Source organism: Stegostoma tigrinum, chromosome 45, assembly GCF_030684315.1.
Source record: "Stegostoma tigrinum isolate sSteTig4 chromosome 45, sSteTig4.hap1, whole genome shotgun sequence".
Taxonomy (NCBI): Eukaryota; Metazoa; Chordata; class Chondrichthyes; order Orectolobiformes; family Stegostomatidae; genus Stegostoma; species Stegostoma tigrinum.
Window position 1 is genome coordinate 654,110 of NC_081398.1, and position 20,025 is coordinate 674,134.

At 50.0% G+C, this 20,025-nt stretch overlaps 1 protein-coding gene across 2 annotated transcripts in view; it reads right to left on the reverse strand.

The window, feature by feature from the left end:
* LOC125448636 (calmodulin-binding transcription activator 2-like) overlaps positions 1-20,025 on the reverse strand; it is a 141,701-nt gene that overhangs the window by 116,462 nt on the left and 5,214 nt on the right. For both annotated transcript variants that reach the window (XM_059642610.1, XM_059642609.1), the window contains exons 2-3: positions 8,314-8,417; positions 5,621-5,688 (exon numbers count right to left, since the gene is read on the reverse strand). In XM_059642610.1, coding sequence (XP_059498593.1) covers positions 5,621-5,688; positions 8,314-8,417 — 172 coding nt within the window. The remainder of the gene's footprint in view (positions 1-5,620; positions 5,689-8,313; positions 8,418-20,025) is intronic.

A 20,025-nucleotide genomic window follows, 5' to 3' on the forward strand; every position in this document is an offset into this window, starting at 1 on the left:
TCTGACAGGAATCGCCGGCATGGGCACTCTGACAGGAATCGCCGGCGTGGGCACTCTGACAGGAATCGCCGGCGTGGGCACTCTGACAGGAATCGCCGGCATGGGCACTCTGACAGGAATCGCCGGCATGGGCACTCTGACAGGGATTCACTGCTGAAACGTACTCAAGAACAGCCTGCCCTGTAACAACACACACACTGCCCACTGACACCGAGTAACAACACACACACTGCCCAGTGACACAGAGTAACAACACACACACTGCCCAGTAACACTGAGTAACAACACACACACTGCCCACTGACACAGAGTAACAACACACACACTGCCCAGTAACACAGAGTAACAACACACACACTGCCCAGTGACACCGAGTAACAACACACACACTGCCCAGTAACACTGAGTAACAACACACACACTGCCCAGTGACACTGAGTAACAACACACACACTGCCCAGTAACACCGAGTAACAACACACACACTGCCCAGTGACACCGAGTAACAACACACACACTGCCCAGTAACACTGAGTAACAACACACACACTGCCCAGTAACACCGAGTAACAACACACACACTGCCCACTGACACAGAGTAACAACACACACACTGCCCAGTGACACAGAGTAACAACACACACACTGCCCAGTAACACCGAGTAACAACACACACACTGCCCACTGACACAGAGTAACAACACACACACTGCCCAGTAACACCGAGTAACAACACACACACTGCCCACTGACACAGAGTAACAACACACACACTGCCCACTGACACAGAGTAACAACACACACACTGCCCAGTGACACCGAGTAACAACACACACACTGCCCAGTAACACTGAGTAACAACACACACACTGCCCAGTGACACCGAGTAACAACACACACACTGCCCAGTGACACCGAGTAACAACACACACACTGCCCAGTGACACCGAGTAACAACACACACACTGCCCAGTAACACCGAGTAACAACACACACACTGCCCAGTAACACCGAGTAACAACACACACACTGCCCAGTGACACCGAGTAACAACACACACACTGCCCAGTAACACTGAGTAACAACACACACACTGCCCAGTGACACCGAGTAACAACACACACACTGCCCAGTAACACCGAGTAACAACACACACACTGCCCAGTAACACTGAGTAACAACACACACACTGCCCAGTAACACAGAGTAACAACACACACACTGCCCAGTAACACAGAGTAACAACACACACACTGCCCAGTGACACCGAGTAACAACACACACACTGCCCAGTGACACAGAGTAACAACACACACACTGCCCAGTGACACCGAGTAACAACACACACACTGCCCAGTAACACCGAGTAACAACACACACACTGCCCAGTAACACCGAGTAACAACACACACACTGCCCACTGACACCGAGTAACAACACACACACTGCCCAGTAACACTGAGTAACAACACACACACTGCCCAGTGACACCGAGTAACAACACACACACTGCCCAGTAACACTGAGTAACAACACACACACTGCCCAGTAACACTGAGTAACAACACACACACTGCCCAGTAACACTGAGTAACAACACACACACTGCCCAGTAACACAGAGTAACAACACACACACTGCCCAGTAACACCGAGTAACAACACACACACTGCCCAGTAACACCGAGTAACAACACACACACTGCCCAGTAACACCGAGTAACAACACACACACTGCCCAGTAACACTGAGTAACAACACACACACTGCCCAGTGACACCGAGTAACAACACACACACTGCCCAGTAACACTGAGTAACAACACACACACTGCCCAGTAACACCGAGTAACAACACACACACTGCCCAGTAACACTGAGTAACAACACACACACTGCCCAGTGACACCGAGTAACAACACACACACTGCCCAGTAACACTGAGTAACAACACACACACTGCCCAGTGACACCGAGTAACAACACACACACTGCCCAGTAACACTGAGTAACAACACACACACTGCCCAGTAACACTGAGTAACAACACACACACTGCCCAGTGACACCGAGTAACAACACACACACTGCCCAGTAACACTGAGTAACAACACACACACTGCCCAGTAACACAGAGTAACAACACACACACTGCCCAGTAACACTGAGTAACAACACACACACTGCCCAGTAACACTGAGTAACAACACACACACTGCCCAGTAACACTGAGTAACAACACACACACTGCCCAGTGACACCGAGTAACAACACACACACTGCCCAGTGACACCGAGTAACAACACACACACTGCCCACTGACACCGAGTAACAACACACACACTGCCCACTGACACTGAGTAACAACACACACACTGCCCAGTGACACCGAGTAACAACACACACACTGCCCAGTAACACAGAGTAACAACACACACACTGCCCACTGACACTGAGTAACAACACACACACTGCCCAGTAACACCGAGTAACAACACACACACTGCCCAGTAACACCGAGTAACAACACACACACTGCCCAGTAACACTGAGTAACAACACACACACTGCCCAGTGACACCGAGTAACAACACACACACTGCCCAGTGACACCGAGTAACAACACACACACTGCCCAGTGACACAGAGTAACAACACACACACTGCCCAGTGACACCGAGTAACAACACACACACTGCCCAGTGACACCGAGTAACAACACACACACTGCCCACTGACACCGAGTAACAACACACACACTGCCCACTGACACCGAGTAACAACACACACACTGCCCAGTGACACCGAGTAACAACACACACACTGCCCAGTAACACCGAGTAACAACACACACACTGCCCAGTGACACCGAGTAACAACACACACACTGCCCACTGACACAGAGTAACAACACACACACTGCCCAGTAACACCGAGTAACAACACACACACTGCCCAGTAACACTGAGTAACAACACACACACTGCCCAGTAACACCGAGTAACAACACACACACTGCCCACTGACACAGAGTAACAACACACACACTGCCCAGTAACACTGAGTAACAACACACACACTGCCCAGTGACACCGAGTAACAACACACACACTGCCCAGTGACACCGAGTAACAACACACACACTGCCCACTGACACAGAGTAACAACACACACACTGCCCAGTAACACTGAGTAACAACACACACTGCCCAGTAACACTGAGTAACAACACACACACTGCCCAGTGACACTGAGTAACAACACACACACTGCCCAGTGACACCGAGTAACAACACACACACTGCCCAGTGACACCGAGTAACAACACACACACTGCCCACTGACACCGAGTAACAACACACACACTGCCCAGTAACACAGAGTAACAACACACACACTGCCCAGTAACACCGAGTAACAACACACACACTGCCCAGTAACACTGAGTAACAACACACACACTGCCCAGTAACACCGAGTAACAACACACACACTGCCCAGTAACACAGAGTAACAACACACACACTGCCCAGTAACACTGAGTAACAACACACACACTGCCCAGTAACACCGAGTAACAACACACACACTGCCCAGTGACACTGAGTAACAACACACACACTGCCCAGTGACACCGAGTAACAACACACACACTGCCCAGTAACACTGAGTAACAACACACACACTGCCCAGTAACACCGAGTAACAACACACACACTGCCCAGTAACACTGAGTAACAACACACACACTACCCAGTAACACTGAGTAACAACTCACACACTGCCCAGTGACACCGAGTAACAACACACACACTGCCCAGTGACACCGAGTAACAACACACACACTGCCCAGTAACACTGAGTAACAACACACACACTGCCCAGTGACACTGAGTAACAACACACACACTGCCCACTGACACCGAGTAACAACACACACACTGCCCAGTAACACCGAGTAACAACACACACACTGCCCAGTAACACCGAGTAACAACACACACACTGCCCAGTAACACCGAGTAACAACACACACACTGCCCAGTGACACCGAGTAACAACACACACACTGCCCAGTGACACTGAGTAACAACACACACACTGCCCAGTGACACTGAATAACAACACACACACTGCCCAGTAACACCGAGTAACAACACACACACTGCCCAGTAACACCGAGTAACAACACACACACTGCCCAGTGACACCGAGTAACAACACACACACTGCCCAGTAACACCGAGTAACAACACACACACTGCCCAGTAACACTGAGTAACAACACACACACTGCCCAGTGACACAGAGTAACAACGTACACACTGCCCAGTAACACAGAGTAACAACACACACACTGCCCAGTGACACAGAGTAACAACACACACACTGCCCAGTAACACCGAGTAACAACACACACACTGCCCACTGACACAGAGTAACAACACACACACTGCCCAGTAACACTGAGTAACAACACACACACTGCCCACTGACACAGAGTAACAACACACACACTGCCCAGTAACACCGAGTAACAACACACACACTGCCCAGTAACACAGAGTAACAACACACACACTGCCCAGTAACACTGAGTAACAACACACACACTGCCCAGTAACACAGAGTAACAACACACACACTGCCCAGTAACACTGAGTAACAACTCACACACTGCCCAGTAACACTGAGTAACAACGTACACACTGCCCAGTAACACCGAGTAACAACGTACACACTCCCAGTAACACTGAGTAACAACACACACACTGCCCAGTAACACTGAGTAACAACGTACACACTGCCCAGTAACACCGAGTAACAACGTACACACTCCCAGTAACACTGAGTAACAACACACACACTGCCCAGTAACACTGAGTAACAACTCACACACTGCCCAGTAACACTGAGTAACAACGTACACACTGCCCAGTGACACCGAGTAACAACACACACACTGCCCAGTAACACTGAGTAACAACACACACACTGCCCAGTAACACCGAGTAACAACACACACACTGCCCAGTAACACTGAGTAACAACGTACACACTGCCCAGTAACACCGAGTAACAACACACACACTGCCCAGTAACACCGAGTAACAACGTACACACTGCCCAGTAACACCGAGTAACAACACACACACTGCCCAGTAACACCGAGTAACAACGTACACACTGCCCAGTAACACCGAGTAACAACACACACACTGCCCAGTAACACTGAGTAACAACGTACACACTGCCCACTGACACCGAGTAACAACACACACACTGCCCAGTAACACCGAGTAACAACGTACACACTGCCCAGTAACACCGAGTAACAACGTACACACTCCCAGTACCTGTCCATTTGGGATAGGTAATAAATACTGTGCTAGCTGATCACTCCCACTGTCGGCTGCATGTCAGATACCGTGCGACTGTGTCGCATGGTGTTAGCCCTCAGAAGGTAATTGAAAAGTGAGGATATTACATATTACTTTATAAAAAGCAGTGATTCCATATCCTCCTCTTCAGGACAACAGAGCATTCCACAAAGCTGGGTAAAAATCGAAGTCGCTCTGTGTCCTGAGAAGCTCGTGTTGGTCAGTTGATGAAGTAGCTCACCTGGTCCGTGGAGCACCAGAAAGCCACTCCTCGTGTTTCTCGAATGCTGTCAGATAAGATGCGATCTCCTGAAAGGACAAATCACAGTCAGGGACCTTACCCATGCTTCTGAAAGCTCTCCCTGGGAAATAACACACTGCAGGTTTCTGTCCTCTTTGAGCATTCTGCACAAACACAGTGTGCCCTGACACTCCTAAAGGAGTTTATCAACGCACACACCCATCTTCTCCTGCCCAACCAAATGCCCAAATTCCATCACCAGATCCCAAGGTGCGCTGATCTGAAGTTGGCATGAATTAACATCCAGCAGGGTACATCTGTAGCAAAGTCTCACTTTCCTTCACTTCTCAACCCCAGATACCATCAATAGGGATACTGAGGGTGAAAGCTTGAATCTTTATTTTCAATATCTGTAATAACAATGTTTCAAATAATTAATCTGACACCGTCAAGTAAATTGTTTCATTTCTCCTTTCGTGTCTGTCATAGAGTCACAGAGCTGTACAGCATGGAAGCGGACCCTTTGGTCCAACTTGTCCATGCCGACCAAATGTCCTACATTAATCTAATCCCACTCGGCAGCATTTGGCCCCCTGTCCCCATCCACATGCCTTTAAATGATACCTTAGCAACTGTGCCATTGTAACTGGGGATGGGTCTTGATTCTAGGTTTCCAGTCAGTTCAAGGGCATACACTGGCACATAGATGACGGGCCAAAGGGTCCTGGTCCATGCTGTAAGACTCTACGTTACAATATATTACCATTGTAGGGTCATTCAGCACAGAAACAGACCCCTCAGTCTAACCAGTCCATGCTGACCATAATCCCAAACTAAACTAGTCCCACCTGCCTGCACCTGGCCCATATCACCCCAAAACATTTCCTATTCCTAATGTCCCTTAAATTCCCAAATGTTCCTGCATCCACCACTTCTGCAGGAAGTTCATTCCACACACAACCCACTCTCTGAGTAAAAAAATGTTGCCCCTCATATCCTTTTTAAATCGCTCCCATCTCATCTGAAAAACATGACCTTAGGCTTGAAATCCCCCACCCTAAGGGAACAGGCACCTAGATTTAGCCTCCTCTACACCCCTCATGATTTAATAAAGTCACTGTTACTGTTGCTGTTCTCACCTATGGTTGCTTGGAGTTTTGTGGCTGTATTCCATTCTGGAGTCCCTGGGATCTCACACTTTGTCCACTTTTTTTTGAAGAAAGGAACTTATCCAAACAGTGCCATGAATTTGGCAGTCAAGAGAATTGCAGCAAAGCACATTAGAACATTATCAATTTCCTATGTCCTGCTTTGTTATAAAAACAATTGAAAGAAATAGGAATGACCTGAGATGACCATGAAAGACTGGTTTCTTGCTGTGATCAGTTTTTGTAAACTAAGCGATGGTCTGTAATTACACACGGCACCCTCTCACTAATGGCATTGTGCATTTCCAGAAGGCTTGGTGATTGGGACCGGAATATTTTGGGCTTGTTTAAATATAATAGTTGTACAGGGGTGCACAGAACTGTTAATAAACTGACACATTGTTGTTCCGATTCAGTCGGGTAGTTAGAGAACGCCAAACACAAAAAACCCTAAGGATATAATGCCATTCTTATAGCAAGAACAGGGCAGCATGTTGTAATGAGGTTGGATGGATAAGGTGAAAGTTAGTGAAATGATAAATTCTGACAATTCTTCAATAAACAAGGGGTGTGGATAGGGTGAACACGAAGGTCTTTTACGCCCACGGTGGGGGGAGTCTAAAACTAGAGGGGCATAGGTTTAAGGTGAGAGGGGAAAGATTTAAAAGGGACCTGAGGGGTAACTTTTTCACACAGAGGGTGGTGCGTGTATGGAATGAGCTGCCAGAGGAAGTGGTGGGGGCTGGTACAGTTACAACATTTAAAAGGCATCTGGTTGGGGACATGGATAGGAAGGGTTTAGACGGAAATGGTCCAAATGCTCGCAAATGGGACTTGATTAATTTAGGATATCTGGTCAGTATAGACGGGTTGGGCCGAAGGGTCTACTTCAGTGCTGTACAGCTCTATGACTCTCAATGTTAAATGTTTAAAAAACAATGAGAGTTCATTCTGAGCTGATGCTTTTCCTTATGAGGGAGTTGAGTTTAATGCCTCAAGCCGTCCTAAAACGGGAGATGAGCAAGTAGCCAGCATTTGAGGGGCACATTGATCTCAGCGGGGGAGGGGGAGAGAGAAGCAAGAGAGATAGAGGGTGAGAGGGAGGGGAAAGAGGGCGGGGAACTGAGGTGTGGGGTGGTTGGAGGGTGGAAGCTGGTGAGAGCAGGAGCGATAGAGACACAAGGAGAGAGGGATGGTGGGTGGAAGAGAAAGGGAAGGACTGTGGTGGGGGGGGTGAGAGAGGGAGGGCAAGGAAGGGCGGGACAGACACAGCAAGGCAGAGAGTGACAGAGATGGAGGGAGGGAAGGAAGAGAACGGGAGGAGGTGAGAGGAAAGGAGGGAGTAGAGGGTGGGGGTGGGGAAAGGAGAGTAGGAGGGTGGCAAATAGAGGGGGTTGGGGGAGGCAAGTTGGGGGGGATCAGAGAGAGGGGGTGAGAGAGGATTTGGTGAGTGTTTGGGGGCAGACTGACAGAGGCTGTGGGAGGTAGGAAAGGCAGGGCTGAGGATTTCATAAAACTTGTTTCTGATACAGAAGACGGGCTCACCTCGTTAGTGTTCCATCGCTGTCTCTCTTTGGGCAAAGCCGCACATTTCGGTAAACAGTCCATCAGTTTGTTGGGCAGAAACACCTTGATGTGGTTATTATTTTCTGAAAGAGAAGGGAACTCCCATCAGTGCCAGTAAGAGATGTCTGTTTGAGACAGTGACCCAGGAACAAACTCCATTCTGCGTCTTTGTGCAAGTTATCATCTCCTCAGAAATTAAAGGGAAATTTGTTCTCTCCAGCTGAAAGAATGTTTCACTAGATCTACCCAGGTAACAGAGTTCAGCTACTAACATCTTTTAGAAACAATGGAATACACACACTAACTTGAGATGCCACTCAGCCCATCGAGGCTGCTTACCCTGCCCTGCAACAAGCCCACGGCTGGTCTGATCACCCCACACTCAGACTGACCCCCCACCCCCATAATCTCTCACTCTCTTACTCGTGGATAAAACCCCTTCCCCCCTCCCTTAAAAATATCTGCTCCCATCACCTTCTCATGGAGAGAGTTCCCAACAGTCACCAGCCCCTGTGAGATAAAGATTCTCCCCAACTCTGTACTAAATGAGGAAGGGGATATGCTCTGAAAGCTTGTGATTTTGAACAAACCTGTTTGTCAATAACCCGGTGTTGTGTGGTTTCTAAAAGGGTGAGCCCCACTTTGTGAGCACTGAAGTTGGAAATTTCCTCTCCATATCCACCCGGTCAAGACCCCTCAGGATCTTGTATAATTCTATCAAATCACCTTTAACTCCTCCAAGCTCCAGCAGAAACCAGCCCAGTCTGTCTAACCCACCCTGATAAGACATCACCCTCACTCCAGCGAATAGTCTGGTAAACCTTCTCTGGACTGAGTGCAACAGATTCGCATCCCTCCTTAAATAAGGAGACGAATTCTCTAACAGGGTTCTCTCCAAGTGGTTTCTCCAGTGCTCTGTATAAAGTGTACGCTCCCCCCGTTGTTTTGTATTCAATTCTTCCCTGAGCACCGTGGCTCAGTGGTTAGCACTGCTCACTCACAGCCCCACGTTAGATCCCACTGTCTGTGTGGAGTTTGCACATTCTCCCTGTGTCTGCGTGGGTTTCCTCCCGCAGTCCAGGGATGTGCAGGTTAGGGTGGATTGGCCGTGCTAACTTGTCCCATAGTGCCCAGGGATGCGCGGGTTAGGGTGGATTGGCCGTGCTAAATTGTCCCGTAGTGTCCAGGGATGTGTGGGTTAGGGTGGATTGGCCGTGCTAAATTGTCCCGTAGTGCCCAGGGATGTGCGGGTTAGGGTGGGTTGGCCGTGCTAAATTGTCCCGTAGTGCCCAGGGATGTGCGGGTTAGGGTGGGATGGCCGTGCTAAATTGTCCCATAGTGCCCAGGGATGTGCGGGTTAGGGTGGGTTGGCCGTGCTAAATTGTCCCATAGTGCCCAGGGATGTGCGGGTTAGGGTGGGTTGGCCGTGCTAAATTGTCCCATAGTGCCCAGGGATGTGCGGGTTAGGGTGGGTTGGCCGTGCTAAATTGTCCCGTAGTGCCCAGGGATGTGCGGGTTAGGGTGGGTTGGCCGTGCTAAATTGTCCCATAGTGCCCAGGGATGTGCGGGTTAGGGTGGGTTGGCCGTGCTAAATTGTCCCATAGTGCCCAGGGATGTGCGGGTTAGGGTGGGCTGGCCGTGCTAAATTGTCCCATAGTGCCCAGGGATGTGCGGGTTAGGGTGGATTGGCCGTGCTAAATTGTCCCGTAGTGCCCAGGGATGTGCGGGTTAGGGTGGATTGGCTGTGCTAAATTGTCCTGTAGTGCCCAGGGATGTGCGGGTTACGGTGGATTGGCCGTGCTAAATTGTCCCATAGTGCCCAGGGATGTGCGGGTTAGGGTGGGTTGGCCGTGCTAAATTGTCCCATAGTGCCCAGGGATGTGCGGATTAGGGTGGATTGGCCGTGCTAAATTGTCCCATAGTGCCCAGGGATGTGCGGGTTAGGGTGGGATTGGCCGTGCTAAATTGTCCCATAGTGCCCAGGGATGTGCAGGTTAGGGTGGATTGGCCGTGCTAAATTGTCCCATAGTGCCCAGGGATGTGTGGGTTAGGGTGGATTGGCCGTGCTAAATTGTCCCATAGTGCCCAGGGATGTGCAGGTTAGGGTGGATTGGCCGTGGTAAATTGTCCCGTAGTGCCCAGGGATGTGCGGGTTAGGGTGGGTTGGCCATGGCAAATGTTGAGTTAAAGGGCTAGGATCGGGTCTGGGTGGAATGCTTTACGGAGGGTTGATGCTGACTCGATGGGCTGAATGGCCTGCTTCCTCTCTGTACAGAAACAAAGATAAATGACGACATTTGTGATAGCTTTCCTGATGAATGGCTGTACCTTCACACTAACCTTCTGCAATTCATGAACAGACATACTCAGACCCCTGTGCATGTTCAAGTTCTACCATCTCTCACGGCGAGGAGACATGCAGCCTGTACTTCTCTGGCTCTGTCTGCCCCAGCATCACACAGTAACATCGACAAACTCCAGCCTGAGTGTGAGCACCTGAACCCCAACTAACAGGCCTTCGCTGCAAGCACTGGGAGACTGACCCAAAAGCAGCTTTCATAGCAAACAGCACGTTGATATGCATCAAACGTTTCATCTTGAAACATTAGCCTGCTGTCTGTCCTGCTGTGATCTCCAGGATTTATTCTTTTCAGGAACTGAATATTCTTTACATCCTGCTCTCTCTCTCTCTCTCCCCCTAATTCTATGTTTGACTCACAGCAAGTGCCCACACCCTCTGCCTGGATCATTCTTTCCATGATTGTCACATTCTGAAATGTTGTGTGTTGAATAATTTTAGAGTGATGTGCCTGTTGGAGATGCTATGGTGACCAAGAAGGTTTATCTGTGGTAGATACGTCATATTATTTTGCCTGGTACCTAGTCCAGGCGCCTGTCCCACATTGCCAATGGAGCAGGTTATGTAGCACTGAGCCTGGCTGCCAGTAACTCTCATTCCACACACGTGGCTCTCAATCTCATTCAATACCGAGTCTCTCAGGCAGCAGGAGACAGCCTGTCAGCCTCACGGTGAGGTCAGGCATGGGTGGGGAGAACAGGATGGGTGACTAGCGATGAGGAGGAATTGCAGCCCTCTGGGTAGGCCAGGCAGAGAAAGCAACTTTCCTTCCTGCTGCGAAATCAGCTGGCTCAGCCTGAGCAGTGAGATTTAACATTGCTGCGTGTACGCCTGTGTAACTCCAGCTGTACAGCGTGTGCACATTTAACTGTGACCTGGGTGTACACCTGTGGAGATCTAGCCATGCAGTCTGGCTCTGCCATGTGAATTGAACATAAAGATGTGCGATGATCTTTACACTGGGCTTGCAAACACAACCAAGGCATGCATGGGGCTCGAGGTATCAGGTTCACCAACCAACTTGCAACTTGAGCTCAAAGCGAAAGATCCCTCTGGGAGGGAAGGGTCTCTATGGTGATGACATAAACACCAGGAAGCACTGCTTTATAAAGAGCTGTTCTGGCATACCCCCCACCCACATGGTGCTCTGCAGCCAGACCCAGGTGGGAGGCAGTAACCAGGAAAGCTGGTTCCCCCACTCCATACCAAGCCATCAACAGCAGTACTGCTGACTGAGTGTAGGGGGGGTTTCCACAGGGCAAATAAACGTTCACATCACAGGCTTTCTTCCAATGCTCACGGCTCCAGGAGTCTGACAACACACAGCCTGATACCAGTTTTGACCATCTCAGGGTACAAATCAACACAGGAACCAGAAACAGGTGCTGGCCATTCAGCCCATCGAGACTGCTATGCCATTCAGTAAGATCATGACTGATCTTTTCATGGACTCAGCTCCACTTACCCGCCAGCTCACCAAAACCTTAACTCCTTCACTGTTCAAAAATCTATCTATCTCAGCCTTAAAACCATTCAGTGAGGAAGCCTCAGCTGCTTCACTGGGCGGGGAATTCCACAGATTCACAACCCTTTGGGTGAAGAAGTTCCTCCTCAGGTCAGTCCTAAATCTGCTCCCCCCGTTATTTTGAGGCTGTGCCCAGTGTTCTAGTCTCACCCACCAGCGGAAGCAACCTTCCTGCTTCTATCTTATTTATTCACTTCATAATTTTACATATTTCTATAAGATTGCACCTTCATTCTTCAAAGTGCCAGTGGGTATAGTCCTCAGCTTACTCACTCAGTCTCTCCTCGTAAGCCAACCCTTCCAGCTCTAGAACCGAACGGGTGAATCGCCTCTGCACCCCCTCCCAGGGCCAGTACGTCCTTTCTCGAGTAAGGAGACCTGAACTGTACACAGTCTTCCAGGTTTGGCATCACCAGCACCCTGTACCGCTGCAGCATAACCTCTGGCTGTGAGCCCCAGAGCAGCAGACAGTAAGTTCTGGGCTAAGAGCAGCACTGGGGAGGCAGTCCTGGTCCTTACCCTGGAGCAGATGAGTGCCAGTACAGGGCAGTCTGGGGCTTGGTGTGGAGATGGGGCAGTTGGTGGACTGGGTAGCCAGACTGCGTGCGGGGACCCCGCTCTGCAGATCTGTTACACTGTAACGTCTATTTGAAATTGCCTGCTTCAATGCAATGTGAACCCTTTAAATAATGTCCTGCTTTTAAACTTATTTTTCAACTCTGTAAAGTAATGTAACTACTTTTATTACACTGTTGTATCCCAGAATGATGCCTGGGTCCATGTGCCTAAGATATCACCGTAAGGAGGCAGATATTGCAAAAGCTTTTCACTACACTCCTACAATGGAGTAAACATGACAATAAAAAGGATATTATATTGTAACTTCATCCCTCTGACAACGAGGGCCAATATTCCACTTGCTGCCTTAAATACCTGCTGCACCTGCAAACCAACACACTGTGATTCATGTACAAGGACACTCAGGTCCCTCTGCACAGCAGCATGCTGCAATATTTCACCACACCCTGAAGTGCTTCACTGCACAGCGAGATTTACACAGGCACACGATGCACAAGGACTGGACGGTGCACTCACTGTTGTGATGTAGGGGATATGACAGCCACTTGGTGCACAGCAAGCTCCCACAAACAATGAAGAGTTATCACCAGGTGACATGATATCAGGAGACTGAAGCAGCAGTGGCCCAAGAAACTGGGCAGAATTCCCCCTGGTCTTTATCCCATATTGCCCTGGGTTCTCTTCTGTGCTTTAAGGGGGAAGATGGGGTCTTGTTCTACGGTTGCAGAAGGCACCACAACACAGCAGCAGCTACTCATTACCACATCAGACTGTCAATTGTCTGCTCAGGCCCCTGCGGGTGGGGCTTAAACCTACGATTTCACAGTGATGCTCATTGAGCTGGCACTCACTTCAGTCTACAAAGCCTGACCTAACAGCGGGAGGTACACAAACTGCAGACAGAGTTCAAGGTTTACAGAACAAAGAACATTACAGCACAGGAACAGGCCCTTCAGCATTCCGAGACTGCGTCGATCCAGATCCTCTGTCTAAACCTGTCGCCTATTTTCCCAGGATCTGTATCCCTCTGCTCCCTGCCCATTCATGTATCTGTCTGGATACATCTTAAAAGACGCTAATGTGTCCGCCTCTACCACCTCCGCTGGCAACGTGTTCCAGGGGCCCACCACCCTCTGTGTAAAGAACTTTCCACGCATATCTCCCTTAAACTTTGCTCCTCTCACTTTGAACTCATGACCCCTCGTAATTGAATCCCCCACTCTGGGAAAAAGCTTTTTGCTATCCACCCTGTCTATACCCCTCATGATCTTGTAGACCTCAATCAGGTCCCCCTTAACCTGCATCTTTCTAATGTAAATAATCCTAATCTACTCAACCTCTCTTTAGGTTTAGGTTAATGCTGTGATGAGAACAACAAACGCTGGAGATCACAGTGGGACACGCAACATCCATGGAGAGACAGCAAGCTAATATTTCAAGTCAAGGCGACACTTCACCAGAGCGAGAAACCCTCAGGATCCTGGTGAACTTTCAAAGCATATGGAGTCAACCAGAGGCCATTCCACTGCTATGGTTCCTATCCCACACTCTGTTTTTATCCAGTACTGTCACATGCCACAATTTACCCACTGCTGAACATTAGAAAGGCTGCAGGCTTTATCTTGAGGCTCTACTTAAATTCTGAATCTCTCCAGGGGCAACATTTCAGACTGGGCTGACCATTCACTGCCTCAGATACCCCATCAGACCCCGAGGGGAGATTCCATTTCCATCTTCTCTCAATCACCAAGACGACCAGGTTTCCCCTGAGAACAGCAGCATTTCCATCCACGTTCAGCTGAAATGCCGTGGAAATCCTCTGTTGTCATCTTCAGACCTGACTATATGCTCACCACAGGCCTGACGCAAACCTCTATTGCTCATCTCGTTAACCACACTAACTCAGAATCCCCCACCAGCCCAGGGTGCTCAGCACTCCCTGCACCAAGGACTCTACCCGACCATCCTCATCCTGGCTGTTCATCCTAACTCCCTCCACCTCCTGCAGGCCCCACATGAACCCTTCAAGAACGCAGTGTTCCTCCCAGCAGTGACCTCCTGGACACCCAGCATATCATTCACCCCTGCAGTGGCAGCTGCTGCTCAGGCCCTGAGCTCTGTGTTGGCCTCTGTTCCCAGAAACAACACTCTTTAACCAAGCTTTGTTCCATGTGTACCAACAGCTCAAGGGCAAACCGACTGAGCACACCAGAACACGAGACACATCCTTTCTTCTTCATTCATGCGTGGGATATGGGCAGCACTGGCCAGGCCGGCATTTATTGCCCATCCCTAATTGCTGGGGCAGTTAAGAGTCAACCCCATTGCTGTGGGTCTGGAGTCACATGCAGGCCAGACCACGTAAGAACGGCAGTTTCCTTCCCCAAAGGATATTAGTGAACCAGATGGGTTTTACCCGACAATCGACAATGGATTCACAGTCATCATTAGGCTCTTAATTCCAGTTATTTCTTATTGAATTCAAATTCCACCTTCTGCCGTGGTGGGATTTGAATCCAGGACCCCAGAACATTACCTGGGTCTCTGGGTTACTAGTCCAGCAATAATACCACTAGGCCATCACCTCCCTCTCATTCTGATCTCCCATTCAGGGATGGGGAAATAGAGGGAGTTGAAGAGGCACAGAAGGATACAAACCAGAAGGCTGACAAACTGGCGCTAACAAAGGTGAGTAGAGTCACCCTGCCTGGGCCAAAGCTAAGTAACCGATAGATTACTCAGAGGGTTAGCAGACAGCACCACATTGGCCCTGTAGTCATTCTCACAATATCACAGGTAGGCAGCACACAGCACGTTCACCTCGTGCGAGCGAGTAAAGATGTGGCAAATGGAGTATTGTGTGGGGAATGTGTGAAACTGACCATTTTGGCAGGAACAATAAAAATAAGGTGATTTATCTAAACAGTGTGAGGATGCAGAGAGACCTGGGTGTCGTCATGAGTGAATCTCAAAAAAGGTCAGAACATGGGTGCAGCAAGGAGTTAGGAGTGCCAGGAGAATGTTATCAGGAGGGGAGTTAAACAGAAAGGGAGTGTATGGTGCAGTTAGACAGAGCAGTGCCATGGACATATCAGGAAAACTCCTGACTTGTAGACACATTGGAAGCAGTTCAGAGAAGGTTTACCAGGCTAGCCTGGGAATGGGAGTGAGTTATTTATGAGGAGATGTTATACAGAAGGGGCCGAAGTTTAGAAGAGTTGGAGGTGATTTGTTTGAAGTATACAAGATCCTGAGGAGCCTTCACCAGGAGTTGGGAGAACGTGGAGGGGATATTTCCTTTACAGGGACAATCCAGTACGAGGCAGCAGGAGTCAGGGGGGCGGCGGGGGGTGGTGTGCAGGGTGGCTATTTAAAAATGAAAGGCCCCTTATTACAAAACAGATGAGGCCAAACCAAATTCACTCAGAGGGCTGTGAGTTCATTCAAAAGCTCTTCCTGAAAAGGTAATGCAAGCCTGGAATATTTTAAAGCCAGCAGTGCAGAGATTCTTGTGAAGCAAGGAGGTGAGAGGTTGTTCAGGATCAGCAAGGATGTGAATTTCAGGTTACAAACAGATCATTTGTCATCATCAGAAATGATAGAGCAGACTGAAGGCTGTTTCTCGATAACATTAGTTAGAGCACAGCTGGAGTACTGTGTGCGGTTCAGGTCCCTGCACCATGGGAAGGATGTGATTGTACTGGAGCGGGGAGACAGAGGAGATTCACCAGGACATCCCTGGGCTGGAGCGAATCCGCGATGAAGAGACGCTGGGATTGTTTTCCCTGGAGCAGGGAAGATCGGACTGAGGTGTACAAAGGGGGCACAAACAGCATGGATAGAGAGAAACTCTTGCCCCCTGTAGAGAGGTCAGTAACGGGGGGAGGGGGGGAGGAGGCACAGTTTAAGGTCAGGAGTGGGAGGTTCAGAGGGGATTTGAAGAAGAATGCTTTCACCCAGAGGGTGGTGAAGGTCGGGAACTCACTGCCTGAAAGGACGTGTAAAGGAAATAACCATCACCATGTTTAAGAAGTATTCAGATGAGCACTGTAGACAAAACAGCAGACAACGCTGCTGGGCCAAGGGCTAGGAAATGGGATCAGAGCACACTGATGCTCAATTTGTAGCTCAGGCACAATGGGCCGATGAGGCTCGGAGAGCAGCTAAACTCCAGGACTATCTGACAAGGGATGGACCTGTCCGCACCGGTACTGTACCCCAGTGTTACACAGAGACAGACACGTCCCCACCGGTACTGTACCCCAGTGTTACACAGAGACAGACACGTCCCCACCGGTACTGTACCTCAGTTTTCTCCAGCGAAAGACCCGTCCCCACCAGTACTATACCCATGTGTCATACACAGACAGACCCTGTCCCCCACCGGTACTGTACCCCAGTGTTATACAACGACAGACCTGTCCACACCTGTACTGTACCCCAGCAATACACAGGGACAGACCTGTCCCCCACCGGTACTGTACCCCAGTGTTATACAGCGACAGACCCGACCCCCACCGGTACTGTACCCCAGCGTTACACAGGGACAGACCTGTCCCCCACTGGTACTGTACCCCAGTGTTACACAGTGAAAGATCTGTCTCCTACCGGTACTGTACCCGAGTGTTATACAGTGAGAGACCTGTCGCCCACCGGTACTGTACCCCAGTGTTGTACAGTGTTTAGACCTGTCCCCACTGGTACTGTACCCCAGTTTTCTCCAGCGACTGACCCATCCCCACCGGTACTGTACCCCAGTGTTATACGGAGACATACCCTGTCCCCCACCGGTACTGTACCCCAGTGTTATACAGTGACAGACCCGTCCCCCACCGGTACTGTACCCCAGTGTTATACAGTGACAGACCCGTCCCCACCAGTACTGTACCCCAGTGTTATACAGTGACAGACACATCCCCACCGGTACTGTACCCCAGTGTTATACAGCGACAGACCCATCCCCACCGGTACTGTACCCCAGTGTTATACAGTGACAGACCCGTTCCCCCACCAGTACTGTACCCCAGTGTTATACAGTGACAGACCTGTCCCCACCGGTACTGTACCCCAGTGTTATACAGTGACAGACCTGTCCCCACCGGTACTGTACCCCAGTGTTATACAGAGACAGACCTGTCCCCACCGGTACTGTACCCCAGTGTTATACAGCGACAGACCCCATCCACCACCGGTACTGTACCCCAGTGCTATACAGCAACAAACACATCCCCCGCCGGTACTGTACCCCAGTGATAAAGAGCGACAGACACATCCCCCACGGGTTCTGTACCCCTGTATCATACAGAGACAGACCCTGTCCCCCACCGGTACTGTACCCCAGTGTTACACAGTGACATATCTGTCCCCACCAGTACTGTACCTCAGTGTTATACAGGGACAGACCTGTCCCCACCGGTACTGTACCCCAGGGTTATACAGAGACAGACCCTGTCCCCCACCGGTACTGTACCCCAGCGTTATACACCGACAGACCTGTCCCCACCGGTACTGTACCCCAGTGTTACACAGTGACAGACCTGACCCCACCAGTACTGTACCCCAGTGTTACACAGTGAGAGACCCGTCCCCCACCGGTACTGTACCCCAGTGTTATAAAGCGACAGACCCGTCCCCCACGTACTGTACCCCAGTGTTATACAGCAACAGACCGGTCCCCCACTGGTACTGTATCCCAGTGTTATACAGTGACAGACCCCCCCACCACCGGTACTGTACCCCAGCGTTACACAGGGACAGACCTGTCCCCACCGGTACTGTACCCCAGTGTTATACAGTGACTGACCTGTACCCCACCGGTACTGTACCCCAGTGTTATACAGCAACAGACCTGTCCCCCACCGGTACTGTACCCCAGTGTTATACAGGGACAGACCTGTCCCCACCGGTACTGTACCCCAGTGTTATAAAGCGACAGACCTGTCCCCACCGGTACTGTACCCCAGTGTTATACAGTGACAGGCCTGTCCCCCACCGGTACTGTACCCCAGTGTTATACAGAGACAGACCTGTCCCCACCGGCACTGTACCCCAGTGTTATACAGAGACAGACCTGTCCCCACCGGCACTGTACCCCAGTGTTATACAGAGACAGACCTGTCCCCCCAGTACTGTACCCCAGTGTTATACAGAGACAGACCTGTCCCCACCGGCACTGTACCCCAGTGTTATACAGAGACAGACCTGTCCCCACCGGCACTGTACCCCAGTGTTATACAGAGACAGACCTGTCCCCACCGGCACTGTACCCCAGTGTTATACAGAGACAGACCTGTCCCCCCAGTACTGTACCCCAGTGTTATACAGAGACAGACCTGTCCCCCCAGTACTGTACCCCAGTGTTATACAGCTCTGAAATATGATATCACAGCATAATGCAGTTTTGAGAGATTTAATGCTGATCTGATGGTGCTGTTTCTCTGTTTCTGATCATGGCCTGATAGGGTTATTCTGGGATTTCAGTGAAGTGTGTTGTCTGGAGCCCCATGGCACGGAGGATCCCTTTGCCCACACTCTCTCGGGAATCACAGCGCACTAATATTGCCTCATTTTCTGCAACGTGCACTAACTATAATCGGCTGATACTTGTGCAGCAGCCGCGACACGTTTTGCGCAAAGAGCTGCTGTTTTCACACTGCAGACCATCACTGGGGAGATCGGTGGCGGGGTGGGATGGTATTCTGGAGCTGATACTGGGAATGTCAAGTGGGGCCATTCAAGCACCTCGCTATCCTCAAGAACATAGAAGTCTGTAGCACAGAAACGTGTGCTTTGGCCTAGTGTGTAATGCTGAACATGACACCAAATTAAACTAAATCCCCCCCATCTGCCCTTGGTCCACATCCCTCCACTCCTCGTATAATCATGTCCTTATCTAAAAGCCCGTTAAATGCCTCTATTCTATGTGTCTCCACCAACACCTGGCAGCACATTGCAGACTCCTACCATTCCTGGTGTAAAAAACTCACCCCTCACATCTGCCTTTGAACTTTCCACCCCTTATTTTAAATGCATATCCCCTGGTATTAGACATTTCAACTCTGACCGTCAACCCAATCTTTCCATCCCATAATTTTATAGACTTCTTTCAAGGCTCCCCTCAGCCTGTGCTGTTCAATTGAAAACAACCTGAGTTTTTCTAGCCTCTCCTTATAGCTCTTACCCTCTAGTCCAGGCAGTATCCTGGGTAAACCCCTCCTGCACCCTCTCC